The following is a 21242-nucleotide window of genomic DNA, read 5'->3' on the forward strand; positions in this document are numbered from 1 at the left end:
ACATTTAATATGATTATTGATATTTGGTTTTATTTATTTATTTATTTATTTTAAACGTTAAGTTTTATTTATTTCTAGGAGAGAGAGAGAGAGAGACAGCGTGAGCAGGGGAGGGTCAGAGAGAGAGGGAGTCACAGACTGAAACAGGCTCCAGGCTCTGAGCTGGCAGTCAGCACAGAGCCCGACGCGGGGCTCGAACCCACGATCCGCGAGATCATGGCCTAAGCGAAAGTCGGACGCTTAACCAACTAAGCCACCCAGGTGCCCCGATATTTGGTTTTAAATCTACCATCTTGCAACCGGTTTTCTACTTGCCTCGTCTCTTGTTTCTTCCCTTATTTTGGATTATTTTTATGATTCCATTTTATCTCATTCATTGGCTTATTTTAGTGTTACTCTAGGTTACGGCATACCTTTTAAATTTATCTCAGTTTATGTTCAAATATTATACTACCTAACGTATAAGAATATTAAAACAGTATATTTCCATTTCCCCTCTTTGAACTTTTGTATGATTGCTCTCATACATTTTACTTTTATATATTATATCTTGTTATAATCTTATATATATTGCATATATATCTTTTATATATTATATCTTATCCCTTTTGTTCCAGTCTATTATCTTTTAAAGAGATTGAAAATTTGAACATCTTTTATATTTATCCACATATTTACTATTTCTAGTGCTTGTCATTCTTTGGTGTAGATAGTTTCCAACTGGTATCATTGTCCTGCCTGAAGAAATTCCCTTAACATTTCTTACAGTACTGGTCTGATAATGATGAATTCCTTTTGTTTCTGCATGCCTGAACTGAAAAAGTCATTATTTCACTTTAACTTAAAAAAATTATTTGTATATGCAAAACATACACAGCATAATGTTTATAATTATTCATAAGTATATAATTAGGTGGCATTAAATATATCCACAATGTTATATAACCAATATCAGTAGCTATACCCAAAACTTTTTCATCATCCCCAACAAAAACTCTGCAGTCATTAAACAAGAACTCTCCTCCTTTCCTTCCTCCAGCCTCTGATAACCTCTATTCTATCTCAATGAATCTGCTTATCTTAGATACCTCATATAAGAGGAATCATACACTATTTCTCCTTTTGTGAGAAATAGAGCCTCTTTTCAAGCTCTATTCATGTGGTAGCATATATCAAAATTTCATTCCCTTTCGTGGCTAAATAACATTCTGTTGTATATTTATACCACATTTTATTTATCCATTCATCTGCTGTTGGACACTTGGGTTGCTTTTACCTTTTGACTATTGTAAATAATGCTGCTATGAACACAGGTGCACAAATAATCAGAGTCCAGGCTTTCAGTTCTTTTGGATGTATACCTGGGAGTGGGGTTGCTGGATCATATGGCAGTTCTATGTTTAACCTTCTGAGAAACTTCCACACTGTTTCCCACAGTGGCTTTACCATTTTACCTACCATTAGTGATGCACAAGGGTTCCAGTTTCTCCACATCCTCACCAACGCTTGTTTTCTGTGTATGTGTGTGTGTGTGTGTGTGTGCTTTAATATAATAGCTGTCCCAATGAGGGTATCTCATTATTGGTTTGATGTGTGTTTCTCTAATGACCAGTACGTTTGAGCGTCATTTCATGTGCTTACTGGCCATTTGTGTATCTTCTTTGGAGAAATGTCTATTAAAATCCTTTACTAAGTTTTTAGATTGGCTTGTTGTTGAGTGGCGGAGTATTTTATATATTCTAGATATTAACCTCTCATCAGATACATGATTTGAAAATATTTTCTCCTATTCAGTAGGTTGTCTTTAATTTTTTGATAGTATCCTTTGATGCAATCTTAATTATGATGAAAACCTAATTTATCTATTTTTTTTCTATTATTGCCTATGTTTCTGGTGTCATATCCTCAAAGTTGTTGCCAAATCCAATGTCATGAAGATTTTTTCCAATGTTTTCTTCTAAGAGTTTTATACTTCTCTTTTTAAAAATGCATTTAAATTCAAGTTAGCATATAGTGTAGTATTGGTTTCAGGAGTAGAACCCAGTGATTCATTACTTACGTATATAACATCCAGTGCTCATCCCAACAAGTGCCCTCCTTAATGCCCATCACCCATTTAGCCCATCCCACTCCACCCTCTCCCTTTCCCCTCCAATAACCCTCAGTCTGTTCTCTTTATTTAAGAGTCTCTTATGGTTTGCTGTAGTTTCAGTTCTTAAGTTTAAGACTTTAATCCATTTCCAGCTAATTTTGTAAATGGTGTAAGGTAAGGGTCCAATTTCATTCTTTTGCATGTGGGTATTTAGTTTTCCTAGGATGGTTTGTTGAAAAGACTGTCCTTTTCCCACTGAGTGACCTTGGCACCTTTGTTGAAAATCAATTTGCTATATATGGGAAGGTTTGTTACTGGACTCTCTATACTACTCCATTGCTCTATATGTCTGTTCTGATGTCACTAGTATACTGCTTTAACTATTAAACTTTTTAGTAAATTTTCAAAGTTAGGAAGTGTGACTCCTCCAAATTTCTTTTTCAAAATTGTTTTGGCAATTCCATATAAATTTGAGGATTGGCTTTCCTATTTCTACAAAGACTACTGGAATTTTGATAGGGATTGCATTGAATCTGTAGGTTGCTTTGGGTGGTGTTAACATTTAACAATAGTATTATCCACGAACATGGGATGTCTATTTGTGTTTAATTTCTTCCAGCAATATTTTATAGTTTGTTTACATCTTTCATCTCCTTGGTTAACTAAGTATTTTATTTTATTTTTTTAAATGTTTTATTTATTTCTAGGAGAGAGAGAGACAGCGTGAACAGGGGAGGGTCAGAGAGAGAGGGAGTCACAGACCGAAACAGGCTCCAGGCTCCGAGCCGGCAGTCAGCACAGAGCCCGATGCGGGGCTCGAACCCACAAACCGTGAGATCATGACCTAAGCGAAAGTCGGACGCTCAACGGACTAAGCCACCCAGGCGCCCCAGTATTTTATTATTTTTAATGCTATTTTAAATGGAATTGCTTCCATAATTTCCTTTTCAGATTGTTCATTGCTAGTGTATAAAAACACAACTGGTTTTAATGTGTTGATCTTATACCTTGCAACTTCGCTGACTTCATTAGCTTATTTGTGGATTTTCTTCACATTTTCTCTCTATAGGATCATGTCATCTGTGAATAGAATTAGTGTTTCCTGTTCCTTTCCAATTTGGATGCCTTTTATTTCTTGCCTCATAGATCTGGCTAGAACTTCCAGTACAAAGTTGAATAACAGCAGTCAAAGTGGGCATCCTTGTCTCATTCCTCATCCTAAAGCTTTCAGGCTTTAATCACTGCATATGAAGTTAACTGTGGAATTTTCATAAATATCATGTTGAGAATCCCCCCTCCCATTTCTAGTTTTCTAAGAGTCTTTATCATGAAAGGGTGTTGAATTGTCAAATGTCTTTTCTGTGCTTATGGAGATGATCATGTGGGGTTTTTTTTTGCTTTCATTCTGTATGTGATGTATTACATTTATTGATTTTCTTATGCTAAACCACTCTTGCATTCCTGGGATGAGTCCCATTTGGTTATGGCAAGTAAGCCTTTTAATGTGCTGTTAGGTTTTATTTACTTTTTGTTGAGTATTTTTGCATCTACCTTCATAAGGAATAGTGGTCTGCAGGTTTCTTTTCTTGTGATGTCTTTACTTATTTACCTTTATAAAATTTTTAAAAGTTTATTTATTTTTTGAGAGAGACAGTGTATGAGCAGTGGAGAGGGAGAGAGAGACAGGGATAAAGGATCCGAAGTAGGTTCGGCAGAGAGCCCGGTGTGGGGCTCAAACCCAAGAACTGCAAGATCATGACCTGAGCTGCAGTCAGAAGTTTAACCAACTGAGCCACCCAGGTGCCCCTCTTATGATGTCTTTAACTGGCTTATCAGAGTAATGCTGGCTTCTTAGAATGAGATAAGAAGTGTTCCCTTTTCTTCAATTTTGGGGAAAAATTGGGAAGGATTTCATGTTTAATAGAATTCACTTGGTGAAGCCATCTTGTCCAGGCCCTTTCTCTGTTGGGAGCTTTTTCATTACTGATTACATCTCTTTACGTGTTAGCGGTCCATTGATTCTAGTTCTTCTTGAGTCTGTTTAAGTAATTTGTGTATTTTAAGAAATTTGTCCATTTTGTATAGATTATATAATTTGTTGGCATTTAGTTCTTCATAGTATTCACTTGTAATCCTTTTTATTTCGTGTAAGGCCATTATTTAATGTCTTTACTTTCATTTTCAATTTTAATTATTTGTCTTTTTTACTTTGTCAGTCCAATTAAAGCTTTGTCAATTTCATCTATCTTTTCAAAGAACTTTTGGTTTTATTGTTTGTTTTTCCATTTTCTGCTTTATACCCTAATTTTTATTTTCTTCCATATGCTAGCTTTGTGTTTAACTTGCTCTTCTTTTTCAAGTTGGTTAAGGTATAAATTGTTATTTATTGGAGATCTTTCTTCATTTTTTAAAAAGATTATTGATTTATTATTTTGAGAGAGTGCACGAGTAGAGTAGGGGCAGAGAGAGAGAAGGAGAGAGAGAATCTCAAGCAGGCTATGTGCTGTCAGCAAAGAGCCTGGTGCAGGGCTTGATCCTCCAAACTGTGAGATATGACCTGAGCTAAGATCAAGAGCCGGACTCTTAACTGACTGAGCTACCCAGGTGCCCCAAGATCTTTCTTCCTTTTTAGTATAGGTATTTACAGTGATAAATTTCCCTCAAGTACTGCTTTTGTTGCTGCCTATAAGTTTTGTTTATGTGTATTTCATCTTCATTAGATTTAAAAATTTTTATTTTAGAGAGTGCACAAGTGGGGGAGAGGGGCAAAGGGGGAGAGAGAATCTTAAGCAGGCTCCATGCTCAGCACAGAGCCCAATGTGGGGTTTGATCCCATGACCCAGGGATCATGACCTGAGCTGAAATCAAGAGTCAGGTGCCCAAATGACTGAGCCACCCAGGTGCCCCTCATTTTCACTTTCAAAAGATTTTCTCTTAGAATTCTGAGAAAATTTGGAATTCCTTAGAATTCTGGTCTGGACCTTGTTTCTTTCAATACTTTAGAGATGTGCTTCCATCTCCTGGTTTGAATTGTTTCTGATGAGAATTTTTTTGTCATTCTCACTTTTGTTTTATATTCTCCTCCCTCTCCCCACGTCCCCACTCCCATTATCACATGGCTATTTATATGTTTTTAAAATCATTTTCAGGAATTTGATATGGGTACCTTGGTATAGTTTTCCTTACGTTTCTTGTACTTGGGGTTAATTGAACTTCTTGGATTTTGGGGTTTATAGCTTTCTCCAAAATTGAAACAAACAAACATCCAAACAAACCTGGAGAATAATTTGGCCATTATTTTTTTAAATGTCTTTTCCTATTTTTCCATTTTTCAACTCTGACATTCTAATTACACACATATTACGCTATTTAATGTTGTCTTATAATTCACTGATGCTGTTTTTTCCTAGTCTTTTTTTTCTGTTTTTCATTTGTTGGTAGTTTCTATTGTAGGCTGTCTTTAAGTTCGCTGATGTTTTCTTCTACAATATCCAATGTGCTGTTCATCCCATCCAGTGTATTTTGTATCTCAGACATCATAGTTTTCATTTTTGTGATTTTGGTTTAGGTCTTCCATCTTCTACCTTTTCTTTCAACATGCTCATGGTTTCCTTTACTTTTTTTGGATATGTAGAATATCACTTTTTAAACATTCTTGTCTACTAATTCTATAACTTACATAATTTTTGGGTCTGTTCCTGTTGATATTTTTCTCTCCTTAACTTTGATAATTTTTCATACATATGTACTAAAATCAAAGGTGAACCCCTACAGATATTCAGTTATCTCTTGTTCTCTGAAATTCTCTTCTCTTTTACTGTATGCCACAATTCTAGGCATTTTGGTCTCAGTGAACCGTGCACTCTCTTCAACCCAAGGAAACTTCTGGGTTCTGTTTAAAAATTGTTTTTAAAACATTTTCATTTATATTTGAGAGACAGCATGAGCGAGGAGAGGCAGAGAGAGAGGAAGACACAGAATCTAAAGCAGGCTCCAGGCTCTGAGCTGTCAGCACAGAGTCCAATGTGGGACTTGGCCCATCAACTGTGAGATCATGACCTGAGCCGAAGTTGGATGCTCGAACATCTTTTCATGTACTTATTGACCATTTATATATCTTCTTTGGAGAAATGTGTATTCAAATCTTTTGCCTACACACAGTGTTGAATTACTTTATTGTTGAGTTGTAAGAGTTCTTTAAATGTTCTGGATACTAAATTTTTATTTGTGATTTATAAATAATTTATCCTGTTCCTTGAGCTTTTTATATTCTTGGTTGTGTCTTTAAAGCACAAACATTTTAAATTTTGATGAAGTCCAATTATCTATTTTTTCCCTTGATTGTGTGTGTTTCTCTCTCTACCCCTCCCCTGCTCCCTCTCTCCCTCTCTCAAAAATAAACATTAAAAAAATATTAAAAGAGTCCTGCCTAATCCAAGGTTATGAAGATTTAAGCCTATGTCAATGTCTTTAATGACCTAGCTTTGGAAATCTTACACTATCATTTCACATTCCAGTGGCCAAACAGATTAGTCCTGATAGTGTGGGAGGGGACTATATACAGAACATAAACACCAGGAAGAAAGGGTCACTGGAGACCATTTTGAGATTATTAGGCTGATTTATTAATTCCTGTTAAGTATGGATTCCCATCTGGTCTCATTTCCCTAGACCTGAAGAACTTTTTAGTAATTCTTATAAAGCAGGTCTGTTGCTGTGACTCCTCATTACAGTTTATCTGAAAATGTCAATACTTTACCTGCATTTTGAAGAATATTTCCAATTGGTATAGGATTCTGGGATGACATGTTTTACTTTCACACCTTTAAAGATGTCACTGTGACTTCTGATGAGAAGTTTGCAGTATTTCATATAATTGGAATGTGGTTTCTCTTGGGAAAGTGTCATTTTTATTTTGTTGCCTTCAAGATCTTCTATTTTTAGCTTCCAGCAATTTGACTACAAAGTCCTTGGGTGCAGCTTTCTATTTACTCTGTTTGGGGTTGGGATTCTTGAACTTTCTCCGAGTTTGGAAAATTTTGGCCATTTTAAAAAAATAAGCAAGACACCTACAGCACGTGGTTGGTTCAGTCAGTAGAGCATGTGACTCTTGATCTCAGGGTCCGGAGTTCAAGCCCCACGTGGAGCCTATTTAAAACAAAGAAAAAAATCCTTTTTACCAAATTCTTTCCCTCTTCTCATTCCAATTATGTATTTACAGGTTAGACTGTTTGATGTTGTCCCACAGATCAAAGATGCTCTATTTTTTCAGGTTTTCCACCCCACTCTGTTCTTCAAATTGGATGTCTATTGTTCTAGTTTAGGGGTGAGAAGCTGGATCACTCCAGGACCAATGTGTTTATCCCTATTTATTTACCATAGTTGTTTTCACACTACAATGGCAGAGATGAGTTGTTGTTATGAAGACCTTTGACCCTCAGAGCCAAAAGTATTCACCATGATCCGTCACAGAAAAGGTTTACGGTTAACCCCTGCTCTTTTTCAAGCTTAATGATCCTTTAACATGTCACTTTTCAATGTGCTATTAATCCCACCTACTGCATTTACTTTCAGGTATTGTATTTTTCAGTTCTAGAATTTTTATTTGATTCCTTTTTCTTGCTGACAATTCCTACTTGTGCATTCATTATATTTTCCTTTATATTTTTTGGCATCATTTTAATAGTTGATTTAAAAATCTTTTGAGTGTTCACTCTAACATCTGGGTCATCTCAAAGTCACTTTCCATGAATCGCCTTTTCTCTTTGGTATGGATCACATTTTTCTCTCTCTTTTTTTTTAATCATGTGTAGTAATTTTGAATTCTATCCTAGATATTATAGACATTCTGAAAACTATTTTGAAACAGGCAGTTAAGCTGGCTGAACTCAGACTAAGAATTTGCTTCCTCTGTGCTGTGCAGCAGCTAATTCTTTTTAGTTCTTCTAGCTGGCTGGAGTCTGCTAAGTGTGTATTTAGAGATCAAAGATTTAGGCAGAGTTTCTGCACACAACATGGGGCTCTCTCTCCTTTCTGAGACTTACTCCCTCACTTTTTAAGGTGCTAGGGTCATTCTAAACCATTTCCTTTGGCTATTAAAGCAATAACCGGGTCCTCTGGCAACTGGGACCTGACCTCAGGCAAAAAGCCAGAAACATGGAACTTACTCCATGACATTTCCAACTGTGAACTCCCTTCCAGTTTCAAGTTTGGTTGCTCTTCACTGCCTTAAAGTGGTTGTTTTCTTCATTTGGTTGAGAATTTAGTTGCTATTTGTGGGAGGGCTGAATGAATAGTTCTACCATTTGCAGAAGCAGACCCTTCTTTACTGCTTTGTAAAAGACACTTTCTAGATTTTAAAGTTATTTTTAGCAGGAGGTTGGTTTGAATTACAGCCCACCATTACTGGAGATCACAACAGCAGCTGACAGTTGTTTTCATTTATTTTTATGGTTTGTTGTTTTGTTTTAATGACAGGAATGGGGGATGCATTAACATTAAAATCTGGTTGCTTCAGATGCCTCAAAGAGATTGTTTGGTCCTGGCCCCTCCTAGGGACTCCTGATTTGTACAAGGCTGTATTCTCTTTTACTCAGTAGCAGTCCACACTGCCACAACTTCACTGGGAGGCTCTTCCCTGCCGAGTAGGGTTGGTGGTCCCTAACCTCCAACAGGACACGGTTTGCCGCTGTTTGTGCAGTCCACTGTTTACAGACCCTCCCATTCCCTTTGTTTAAGCCACACAAGTCATAGCTAAGAAACCTGGGTGTGACTACTTTCTGATAAGCTTGGCTAGGAGGCAGGAAGATCTGAGGCAAATTATCTGACCTTGAAACTCCTTCTTCTGGTGTACAAAATGGATAATCTGTCTTCCCTGCATCATGAGGTTTTATTAAAAATATGAGGGGATTACCATCTCGGCCCACAGATGTGGAATATGCACTGGATTTGGGAAGACTGGGGCAAAGGTGGTTGCAATAATCATTATTTGCTTTGGGCAGTGGTTGGATTTAAAATGTTTTGGACCTAGTAGGCCAGACAGCCCTCATAGAGTGTCCAATGACTTAGCTGTATTTTCGGAGGGTGGGGCCGATCTATAGTTCTGTGCTGGGGAGGAAGTACAGTGTCACAGGCCAGTGTTTAGAGCGAATTCTGCCACTTACCAGATCTTGAAGGCTTCCTCTGTAAAACTGGTGGTAGCAGTGGCACCCACCTCAGAGGACTCTTGTGAGGTGGTCCTCATTCACGTCTGCGGTCTGGCTAGCATTTGCCAAGGCTCTTCCACCCAATCTCCCCGTGTTTAACTACCTGTCCTAGCCCCCTGAGCTCTTTGGATCATGGTTATATTTTTGCCTTGCTTCATGTCCTCCTCCAATTCGCTAGGCTGGCGGTCGTGTCCTCAGCCACACTGGAAGAGAAGTGATGGACAAAGCTCAAGACCAAGACCAGGGCCGTTCTTCCCGGTTACTGCCAGGCCATTCCTTTACTCGTTTGGAACATTCAGCCAGTTACTACTCCACTTCATCAATGATCCCTGAGCCCTGACTTCCCCACCTTGTCCCTGAGGAGAATTTTCCAGATGGTTGCTGAACCTATTCTATTCTTTCTACTTACTCTGGCTCCTGTCCCCCTTCTATCCCGTAGACTGACTTCAGCCAAGTGGCTTAGGATGACACTGCTCTTTATTTTAAAATAGACTGGAAGTTTGGCCCACTGAGTCTTTTGTTCCAAGGGTGTTCAAGAGAAGCCTCCAGAGTTGGGAGCTGCTACGAGCTCACAGTGACTGCAGGGGTGGTCTTACAGCGCAGTGGGTTACCTTTTCCCTTCAATCGCCACACACTCTTACCCATCACCCCTAGGGGTTTGTATCAAGTCCTTCAGTGCTTACAGGAAAATGCCAAGACCCTGGTCTGGCCTGGTTTTATGGCAAAGATCCTATTACACTATGCAGAATCCATTCTGTGTTGAAAGCCTGGACTAGGATGCAAGTGCCAGCTCTGCCTTCATGCCTCAACAGTAGAAAGATAGCCAGTTTCCTCAGTGATGAACTGAAAGCATTTATAGAAGCTGTGGTTATTTAGATAATGAAAGTGTGTCATCTGTTTAAATAGGATTATCTTAATTGTATTCTAACTCCATGAAGGCTGGTAAATTTGTGTAGAATACATGAAAACTCAATAGACCAGTATATTGCCTAATATTTCATTTTTTAAATTTATTTTTTAAAGGCTAGATTCTTAAATGTTTATTTGTGAGAGAGGACACACGACTGGGGAAGGGGCAGAGAGAGAGACAGAGAGAGAGAGAGAGAGAGAGAGAGAGACATAGAGGATCTGAAGCAGGCTCTGCACTGTCAGCACACAGCCTGGTGTGGGGCTCGAATTCATGAATGTGAGCTCATGACCTGAGCTGAGGTTGGACGCTCAACCGACTGAGCCACTCAGGTGCCCCTTTAATACTTTAAATAAGGCACTGTTATCCCCAAGGTTCAGAGGAGCTTTATCACCACCTCCAGGCCACGTGTGGCAGAGTGAGGAAAACTGCTGACGATGCGTTCCCACATAGAATGTCATGGGAGTCAGTTTCCAACCTCTTACTATTGCCCTCACCTTGGTATTTAAAGCCTTGGGGAATGCACGTTTCTATCTTTAAGACATCCCAGTTCTTTAGCTGTTCCACTGGCTAAACTAGAACTCCTCTTCCTCTATCTTTCCTTTCTCTCAGTTTCGGCAAATAACTGTTCAGGTCAAAAGCTGTGGGGTCCCCTTCCGGTCCCCACCCTCTCTGTCCAGTGTGGCAGCGGGTTCTTCCCAACCCTTAGTGCCAGCCACCTTGCACCGGGACCACATAGTGAGGGGGCCTGCTGGCAGAACAGCTCCGTGAAGACCGTGGTGAAGGCCGGACTGGGTGGCACCTAGTGTGACATCCAGTGGCACAGGCCCTGACTGCACCTGCAGCTGTTGAAAGGGCCAGAGCAGTGGAGGATGGGGAAGGGGGTCTCTCCATTCCCCGAGCTTCTGAGTAGGGCAGCACCGTTTCCACCGTTGTCATCCACACAGCGTTTTGTCATCTTAGAGGCCGGGGGGGCTCCCTCCTGTACTAGCAGGCCCTTACCCTCTCTTCTGAAATTAGCTGTCTGCCCTCCCCAGGAAGCCTATATGAGTGGGCACAGCTGCCCAGGAGGTGCTGCTGTGTACCTGGGGAAAGCACCCCAAACCATCAAGCCACCCCTCCAACGGGAAGTGTGAGGAAGCCTGTGGTCTCTAAGGGAAAGGCTCTAAGCTAGTTGCATGTGCTCCTGCATCTCAGAGACCAGGCGAGTTGAGTGACTGGTCTCACTATAAGGTGGATGGGTGACTTGCTTGGAGCAAGTCTGTTCAGCAAGGCAGAGGGACTGGCACTCAGAATCCAGAGGCCGGAATGCTGGCATGTGGCCACCTTGCTGCCCTCTCTCCATCTCTTTGTTCTCCGGACACCCACTTCCTGTCTTTCATTCCTCACGAGGCAAAAGCCCACTGCTTGGCAGATTTCCCGACTCCCAGTCTCAAGCCTTGTTTCCTCTAACTTGGTTCCCATTCTTCAGTCTTCTGGATCTAGTGAGAGCCCCAGGCCTCAGTGGGGGCTGGAACAACCTCACGGACTCTATTTCAGCACCTCTCAGGGCCACTGTTCACCCACGAACCAGTGGTAAGTTAACATAGTTTCTACTTAACAGGGATAAGACTTCTTGCAACTTGAACAACTGACGAGGCAGCATCCAAACGAGAGGAGCCATAAACAGCTCGAGTCTACCACATGCATTTTTAATAATTCAAGGATCCAAGAAGCTCCTTGATCACCACTAGAAAGTGCTGCCTTAAGATACAATTGCCACAACTGAACTGCTGGCTCTAAGTAGTAAGACTTCCAAACCATGCTGCATAGAGAGAAAGTGCTTGGTGCTGCTTTCAGCGGTTGTTTATATTTTTGGTCAGGAACACAGCTTCTCTGCACCTTTCAACTTTTGAGTGCATCCAGTCCCGCGAACAAGCATTCCCAGCATGCCTTTGCTATTTATGGGAAAGCCCAGAGTCCTGGACTGAAAGCCCTAGAATGTACTTATCAAAGGTGAAATAAAATGGGGTTGCTTATGTCCAGGGGTTTTAAAACGGACCCGGGAGGCCATTAAGGAGTATGGCCTCAGGCGCATCCTCACCAGGTGGAGCCATGAACTTGTGAATGAGCCTAAACTGCAGCTACTCCCAAGGGCTAAGCTGGGACCTGCAACTTGCTGCTGTAACAGGCTTTTGCCTTCCGGGGCACAGCCTTAACAGCCCATTATGTTCTGCCAACACCAATCAGAACTCTTCATAGATAATATACATTCCCTTATTTAAAAAAAAAACAAAACCCTCTGGTTTTTGCTCCCTAGTGGGACACTACTTGGGATGCCTCTCAAATCTGTGTACCCCGAACTGCAATTCTTTGATCCCAAATAAACATCCCTGCTTAATTATTGCCTCCTGACAATTTCTAGCTGATGCACTCTGGAACTCCAGGCTGGGTGACCTCGTGTGCGGGGACAGCACTCCACGGTTAAGCAGCCCTTGCAGGAGACCACCGGAGTAGGACATCAGCTGTTGGGTTTTGTTTCCCGGGGCAGCCAGTGCCTGACTTGGCTTAAGTTGAAATACGACTGAATTACTGCCAATGGATGGGAAAGGGCTTTGGGTTCGAAGGGAAAGGCCAAGGGGGAACCTGACTGTGGCTGATGCGGCTGGAAGGAGGAGCGGAGCACTGTTCTGGGAGAGGCATGAGACGTTAGATTCCGAACCTGCAGAAGTGAAGAGTTCTTTCAGGCTGGGAAACAGAAAGCAGTCTATAAATGCACTGGAATAGAAGTAACTACTGGGTAAGAAACCTCTTACCTAGCTTCTCCCTCCTGGAAGAGGGAAGAGCCCGGGGTCTGCGGCCACATCTGCAGGACGTCCTACAGACCCCACGGCCCCTGTGTTAAGAGCCGCTGTTCTTGAAGTGATTTCACAGCTGGAAACCGCCAAGGCGATGTGACAGAGCAAAGCGGGGAGGCTGTGCAGGCCAGCGTGCGCTGGGACGCCCCGAGGAGGACGGCTGCTTTTCTGCGGAGCCTGTGCGGCCTGCCCGGCTTCATGAAGAACTGCAGTGGAGATTCCCGAGGAGCGCGCTTCACAGATCTACACAACGATTACATTCCGAGGCTCTGACGTAAATGTTGGCCTTTACCAAACACAAATGTCTACATACAACCCTGGATCTGGTTAGCGGTAACGTGAGAGCTGCCATGCAGAGTCTATTTTTAACACTTTGTTGACAAAACAGAACTCTCTTCCCTCCAGCCTCACAGAGAACTAGCCTTTTTTCTTGTGGCTAACATTACCTGTTTACCCATGCTACAAACGTACCCCCCGAAACCCCCAGTTCTGATTTGCACCGTCCCCACACAAGGAGCTGTGCAGTTATCTCCTTCAGAAAAGCATAAGCTGTAATAACAGTAATGGAACATACAAGGCTTTGGATAAACTTTCCTGTCTTACCTTCCTTAGCTCAAGTGGGAAGAAAGTTACTATGAGTGAGAGTTCCAAAGTGCAGTCTCTTTGGAGGTGGAAGAACCCCAGACCAGTGAGGAAGGAAGGGGGACTGCGCTAGAACTTTGTCAGCATGCCTTGCCTGATGCAGACAAGACTTCTTAGACAGAAAACACCAGAAGTCAGAGCATCTGAGAAAACAGAAGAAAATATGAGGAAGACAGAAGTCTGTATCGGTCAGGGGAGGGGAGAGGACTGTAAGGAGAAACTGAAATAATGTGCTGTAACTGTGGCAGGCTCTGCCCTTCCAGAGTCCTATCATTTCCAGAACCAGGGGAAATTCTAATGTGTCTTTTGTGGTTGATTTAAAACAAAGGGAATATTTGTGGTTCTTCTGCCAACGTTTTAAGGGCTTTGAGGACTAGCAGCTGGAGTCCAAATTACATTCAGGAGACCCGTGTGGGTGTTTCTCACCCTAAACCTGCACAGGAGCAAGGATGACAAAAATTTATAGTGTCTGGATTTTAGGCTTTTTATGAAAAGATAGTTAGAACAATAAAGCTAACCAACTGCCAGGAGTCTATCTCTAACCATTACTGGCACTTAGTCATTTTGGAAGCGTTCCCCCACCCCCTGCCCCGTTTAATTAGCCATTAGCATCCTCGAGGGCTGAGGAAGAACACAGCTGATGAGCAGCGAGCACACGAGTGTACCTTTGGTCGTCACCAAATCCAGAGGCTGTTTTGAGTTCTGTGGACAACGGAAGCTTCAATTCTTTGACATCTCTAGGACTGACCCAGAGCCGCGGGTGACCTTGTCTGGAGACAGACAGGGTCTTCCGGAACAGGCACGGCACGCAGGAGGTCTGTGTGGTACCAACAACCAAAAGTGAGGATGAGGTGACAAAGGCTAGAAAGGAGTCATTTATTAAAAAAACAAAAACAAAACCAACAAAACACAAAAAACGAAACAGCCCTCAGCAGGATTTGAAGACACAACAGAAGAACGCACCGACCATCCTGATCGCTTCCCGCCCTCACGCCCTGTGACGCGCACCGCTACGAGCTCTGTCCGCCAAGGCTTCGGGCACTGGGAAGCCCAGCACACCGTTCATCACATAGGTTGAGGCAAGCCACCTGCTGAAGGAGAAACCAGGACACGTGGGCCCTCCTCCGACCTCTGTCGTCAGGTAGCCAGGATTCTCTGTGCCTGTACACCGGGCAGTCTTTTACCGGGCTGGGGCTGGGGCTGCTGAGACAAAGGCGAGCTGACACTATCACACTTAGTTACTACCAGAATGCCAGCTCTCCAGCGAAGACCACAGACCACGGTCAGGTTCTAAGGGGACAGAGCAGCTCGCTCCTTCTGCAACTTCTAGACTGCAGGGCCCAGCTCAGGGGAGGTGACATTTGTCCCCAATACCCAGTTGTCACCACAGGTAAACCAAGACCATAATCACAACAGCAAGTACAGGATTGTGTTGCTTTTTTCCTTTTTTTTTCTTAAAGGAGTGAGGGCATGGAAAATACAGCACACCAATGAAACAAAATGCCAAAAAAAAAATACAAAAAAAAAATAGAAAATAGAAAAATGTATTTACAAGTAGTACATTACTATGATCGGAAAGCACAAAGACACCTGCTGCTATATTACATGCATTGGTTCAAGAAGAAACTACTAAGAACCCTGCAAGGGAGAAGCCTGTAAAAACAAACAAAAAAAAGGGCCAAAAAGTTTTAACTTTTCATCCCTAATTTGCTACACTGATCAAAACCAAATGAGAGCCCCCTAAAGTCCATGAGTATATCAGTACAAATACTATACTGGTTTTTAACTGCATGTTCGGTTGTGGAGGGAAGGACAGCAGCTTATCCATATACAAGGAAGCCAGAGTAAACTGCTCTACATGCTAAAAATTACAGCAAGTCCCTGTCTGCTACATAGCATGATCTTAGCAGGTTTTAATTTTTGTTTATTCATATATACCTATGTGCGTGTGTGTGTATGTATAAAAACCGTGCCCTCGTTCACTGCCAACACAACATCTGGGTGGACATGAACTCATTACAACAGATTCTTATGTGTATGTTGTAAGAAGTCACTCAATGTCTGTGGATTTAATAAGTCACTTCACACCACAGAAAATATTTAATAAATCCAAAAAAAGGAAAGAATAGAACGACAGAAGAGCTTCTGTCTCAGTTCTCTGAAACTGAGTCCCCCATAGGAAACTGGTCCCAAAGTTCTTGAGGGTTCACTGAAGAAACTTCGGTTTGCTAATATTTTTCATCCTTTTAGTGTTCAAAAGGTATAGAACGACTCCTTGCCGTTGTCAGTTTTAATCAGTCACATCTCCGTCCCCCACAGGTAACAGTCTGGTGCAGATTCATAAAAACGGGGGAGGAAGGGGCGCTGGGGAGGGCCTGTCACTTCGGCAGGGGCTCCACCTCTACGACGGCAGGAAGAGAAAGAACCAAGCAGGGCTCCAGCACCTCGCTCCTGCAAACAAGCTCCCTGCAAACGCAAAATCCAGTCCCACGTCAGTTCCTTAAACAGGTACATCTCCGAGTACCAGGCCAGCTCTAAGAGGAAACAAAACCACGCGTTGACAGAAAAGGACTAAAATGGCCATTCTGGTCACTCTCTGGGATCCATCATACTTCCAGGAATCGGGAGCTGCTGGACTTGGAGTGGAATGGCTCAGACCACATCCGCCGAAGGTCACCCTGGGGAAGAAGGAACTTTACTAAGTTACAGGTTTAAATGTGAGCCACACACACCTACAAGTCCTTTTTGATTCTTGATCTCAGATCAAACTGCTTCTGTGGAGAATCAATGAACATTCTAGTTTCATGCACTGAAAGATAACCACCATTCTTTGATGAACTCACTAGAAGAGCTCTTAGGCCCCTTAAGCTAAGGAGGGTGTAAGTTCTATCATTTCTGAGTGAGATGCTAAAGGCAAGTTAATTTACCTCTCTGCTTCCTCCTCTGTAAAACGGGGATAATGCAACTCTTATAAGGTAATGCTCCAAGTCTAGCTGTAACCATACATTTCTTAATTATTTCCAAACTTTAATGCAGAGTATTAAAAAAGCTGTTAGGTGACAATAGGATGCTGCTTTTAAGGGAAACAGGAAGTCTCTGCAGCTGAGCTCTAGGGATTTCAGTTAATTCATCCATGACCAGGTGGCATGAGCAGTCTAATTCATTAGCATTTTCTGCCAGTGGCTGCAACAGTCTGGAAGAGGCTCTTAATACTAGGTTGGCAAAAACCCATCAACCCACTGTCAAGATCAAGAGCTCTGGGGCTTAAGGAGAACCACCTCTGGCAAGGAGAATATACACCAAGTTATTACTTTCACATGTTTTTAACTGCTTCTCTCACCTTTAAATAGGCCATCGTGAGGAGTGGCAATAAGGTAAATGGCACCAAATAGAGAAGGGCAGGCTGGGCTGCTCGGTGAATGCGAGATGCCACAGTAGCAGTGAGTAGACCTATGAGGAGAGAAAAACATTCGTGAATAACGCAAGGGGCCAGCCCTGAGAGAAGAGGACCTGTGACCTGGCTGCTGCTCACCAGGGTCTTCACAGTGGACAGCTCTACTGTGACACATTCTGTCCAACAGGCAGGGTGTGAAACGCCCAGCTCTTGCAGTTAAAGAAGCATGGAACGGTACAGCTTTAAAAATGTTAGAACTGCAAGGACCCGTGAGTGGCCCAAGCCCCGCTCTGTGCTCAGGTTCCTGGTTCAAGCCTTCCCTTCTGCCCTGAGTGTGCCTGGTCTTCCTCAGTCTTATATCGTATGTGATGCCAGACTCAGAGACAGAAGACCTGGGTTCAAATTCCAACTGTGCTACTTACAAAAGCTATGTAACCCTGGCTATGTACGGCACGTTACCTCTCTGAGCCTCAGTCTCCTCTACGTTTCAGTGGGGCTAACACCACTTGCCGTGCCCGTCTAGGAGTTTTTGTACTGAAACGAACCACTCTGCTGTAGCCATTGTAGGTGCAGATGGGTTACCGCTTTTCCTAGCCCAGTAACACACGTCTCTTCCTGTCGGTCCGTAAGTGAGCTGCCTAGAGAAAAACTAGCCTAGTAAGAATCTAAGATTAGAGACGACAGACATGTTAGAACAAATGAAGGGAAATCCCTGTTTAATAAAATGGGAAATAAGCATGACATGGATTAACTTCAAGCTGAAGACTTAATTAAGCACACAGACTGATCCATGATCACTGTGAGGTAGAACTGACCATACTCCTCCTCCAGTGCTCTTCAGAGATACTGTTGGACAGGGAACGGGGCTGGCCAGTATGGACAGCACCTGTCACCTCACAGGCCACTGTTATTTGTCCTTCGTGGTTGTCTGTAACAGCAACCACAGTTACGGCTCTCCTTCCAACCAGCGTCTGCAGCTAGAGGACCTGATTTCACTCCAGGGGTTGGAGGACAGTTAGTGGATCACATGCCTCTCCGCTCTCTCTTACCTACAAAGTATCCAATGAGGGTGCAGTGAAAGTAGGAGACCTTCTGCATGCGTCCAGAGATATTGGCGGGTCCAGAGGCACCGCAGGAGTCACCGTTGGCTTGTTTTTTGTAGTTGTCGTAACGAAGGACAAAGCACAACAGGAGTCCAGGCATCACAATGTCCCCAATGCCCAACATAGAGAAGTGGCTGCCGGTGGAGCTGGAATGCAGTGTCACAGGTCAGGGATGCCACCCTCAACAATCCCATTTCTCCTCCTGTGTGGAGTCATCTGTCACCTTTTTAAGAAGCTGGACTTACCTGAATGGGAGACGGAAATCTCTAGAGGTGGAACAGCACTAGTTTGTAAGAGTTTAAAGATTACAAGCCACAACAGTACTGGCGATGGGTGTCTTCAGCCCGGCTCCTCACTGCTTTAAGAGAGCACCTCTAAAGTGACTGCTAAAGTCATCTGTTTAAGTACTATTTCCTCTAGAAATGTCAAGCAATTCAGTATTAGTCACACGTCCGCTGCTGTGACTTCAAATAAGCACCTGACTACTACCAGACACGGATATTAAAGCAACACAGTTTTTTCCAAGATTACCAGCAACTGTATAATTTGAGCATTAGGACGTTTTTACAAACATCTTCGAAGTAAAAAAGATCCAGATTCTCCTGTGAGTTCCCTCCAGCCAACTCTAAAATACGGTTAACAGTAGTAACATCTGGTTATTTGAGAACATTAATCAATAATAAAAGCAGCACCTGTATCATTTAATGACAAATCTTTGCAAGTCAAATCAATATTCTCTTCCTCATCTGTAAAATGGACAGATGACTCACAACTGTTTTCCAGTCTAGGATAAGAGCGCTGATGACAAAGACCAATCGAGGAGCACAGAGGCACAGGGAGAAGACAGTGTTAACCATCACAAGACGAGGCCCAACACACTAGTCCTACCTGGGAAAGACCAGTTTTCCAGGCAGAGACAGGCGAGGAACATCGCGCCCAACATTAGGCCCGAGGTGGAGCTTCCGGGATAGAACGTCAAGGGGATTGTCAGCTGGCTGTGTGGCCACCTTCACCATGACATTGCTATTGAAGATGTAGGCGGAGAAAAACACCTGCCGAACGGAGAGACATGTTCAACAGGAGCTAGAAGCAACCCGATTTCAGCATCAGCCCTCCTCGTTCTTAAGAGCCAAGTCTCAGAATACTGCAATATCAAGCTTTTTTGACTGCATGCTTTTGAGGCAGAAGAAAGATCTTTACTTCCAGGGCAGAGAACTTTGCCTGCCTGCTCTCTCCCCCACCCCAGGAGACATACACGTACTATCCAGTTAACACATCTCAACAAGCAAAGGCGTGGACAGATGGCTGCTCACCTTTAACATGTACAGTTCTGGACTGGAAGGAGTGGTCTGAGGAGGTACTCCAGCCAACCAGAATTTGCATACTTAGAAATTCTGAGGAGTGAACACTCCCATTAAACACAAAAGAGTGTGGTGGCTTCAGGGAAACAGACACTTACCCAAAAGACATCATAGATTAGAAGCCCTGAGAGAAGCAGGCAGGAGACCTTGAGGCTGGGCAGGCGGACAAAGGCGATCATGGCAACACAGAGACCCATGGCCAGGGCTGGGGAGGAGGCCATAGACATTGGTTAGTGTGGAGTACAGACTCATTCTCTTTCCACAAGCTTCCACAAGGTATTCTGCCTATAAACCTAACAATCCGTAAACCCCCTCAAAAGTCAAGCAGCCCAGTTTAAGCTCCAGGTTAAGACATTTACACCCTACTTGTACAAAGTGCCCACATTAGCCCATTTTGACCAGCTGGTCTTCGGGGACATCCCTTTCCTCATGCTCTGGGATAGTGCTCAACTGTGTAAGACCCAGGAGATTCGGTTTTGAATGATATAGCTCTGGGGCGCCTGGATGATTCAGTCAGTCTAGTGTCCAACTCTTGATTTCAGCTCAGGTCATGAACCCAGAGTTGTGGGACACGGTCCTGTGTCGATCTCCGTGCTGAGCATGGTGTCTGCTTAAGATTCTCCCTCTTTCTCTCCTCTCTTCTCTTTCCCTCTCTCCTTCCCTGCCTCTGCCACTCACCCCTGGGCATGTGCTCTTTTAAAAAAAAAGTTTTTTTGAATGATAAAGCTCTAAGCCAGGCCCACTTCAGGACTTGTTAGCTCTGTTTCCTGCCTTCCCCACCCCTGAGGATACTTCCTCCTTGCTCCTGACTTTACCATCTGCCCACACCTGAGATTAAGCCCTCTTTTACTTACTCAGCAATTCATTCTTCTATCCTGACCTTACTTTTTCTCTTGTACCTCAAAATCTGACATATGCTGTATGTGTATTACACACACACACACACACACACCACACACACACAAATATATGTATATATAATTTTTTTTTCATTCTCTCTCCTCTCAACTAAAATGTCAGGTCCTTGAGGGCCTAGTTCCCTGCTGCACTCCAGGAGTCTAGAACAGGTCTGGCAGATGAATGGTCTCTCCCTGTCTTCAGCTCTCCTCCTCCATTCTTCTGAAACATGGATCTGATCAGGTCACATAGCTGCTTACGCACTTCCAGTGGGATGAGAGTCAAACAACGTGGCCTGGCACTGACAGAGGTGTACAGGAGGGCACTTGCTGTCCACTGTGTGCCCCCCATCCCCACTCAGTGTGCACTGATCACACCTCTCAACACCACTGTGTTCCTTCCCATTCGCCACAGAAGGTCCTGTCCCAAGCCCCTGTACCTGGAAAATTTATCCTCATTCTTAAACAGCCAGGTCAGAAAGCTCTTCTTCAGGGAGTCTTTCCTGATCTAATCGGATTAAGTAGGGTTTTTTTTTTTCTTCGTGACACCACAGAACCTAAAATCAATCTCAACTTGTTCATCCATTCTGTAACAGTGTGATTATTTATATACAAGCCAATTTATTCCTGAAACTCGGTGCTCCTGGTAGACCAAAGCCATGGCTTATTCTTTCTGTGAGGCCCCAGCACTTGATAAGAGTAGACATTCAATAAATATTTGCAGAATGAATGAAAAATTATGTACCATCTACTTTAAATTTTAAAATTAATCTAAGGAAAATAAGAAAAGCAAGTAAGGCCAGAT

General features: G+C 42.9%; 1 protein-coding gene across 3 annotated transcripts in view; it reads right to left on the minus strand.

The window, feature by feature from the left end:
* Positions 1–14539: 14539 nt before the first annotated feature.
* SPPL3 (signal peptide peptidase like 3) overlaps positions 14540–21242 on the minus strand; it is a 137941-nt gene continuing 131238 nt past the window's right edge. For 2 of the 3 annotated variants that reach the window (XM_039237220.1, XM_039237148.1), the window contains exons 7-11: positions 19640–19746; positions 19069–19232; positions 18127–18326; positions 17024–17133; positions 14540–16361 (exon numbers count right to left, since the gene is read on the minus strand). In XM_039237220.1, the coding sequence (XP_039093151.1) occupies positions 16290–16361; positions 17024–17133; positions 18127–18326; positions 19069–19232; positions 19640–19746 (653 nt within the window). In that variant the 3' untranslated portion in view covers positions 14540–16289. The remainder of the gene's footprint in view (positions 16362–17023; positions 17134–18126; positions 18327–19068; positions 19233–19639; positions 19747–21242) is intronic. The other variant, XM_039237079.1, reaches the window with a different exon arrangement.

The sequence above is a fragment of the Hyaena hyaena genome, unplaced genomic scaffold (assembly GCF_003009895.1).
Source record: "Hyaena hyaena isolate Hyena2069 unplaced genomic scaffold, ASM300989v1 scaffold_0, whole genome shotgun sequence".
In the NCBI taxonomy this organism is placed as follows: domain Eukaryota; kingdom Metazoa; phylum Chordata; class Mammalia; order Carnivora; family Hyaenidae; genus Hyaena; species Hyaena hyaena.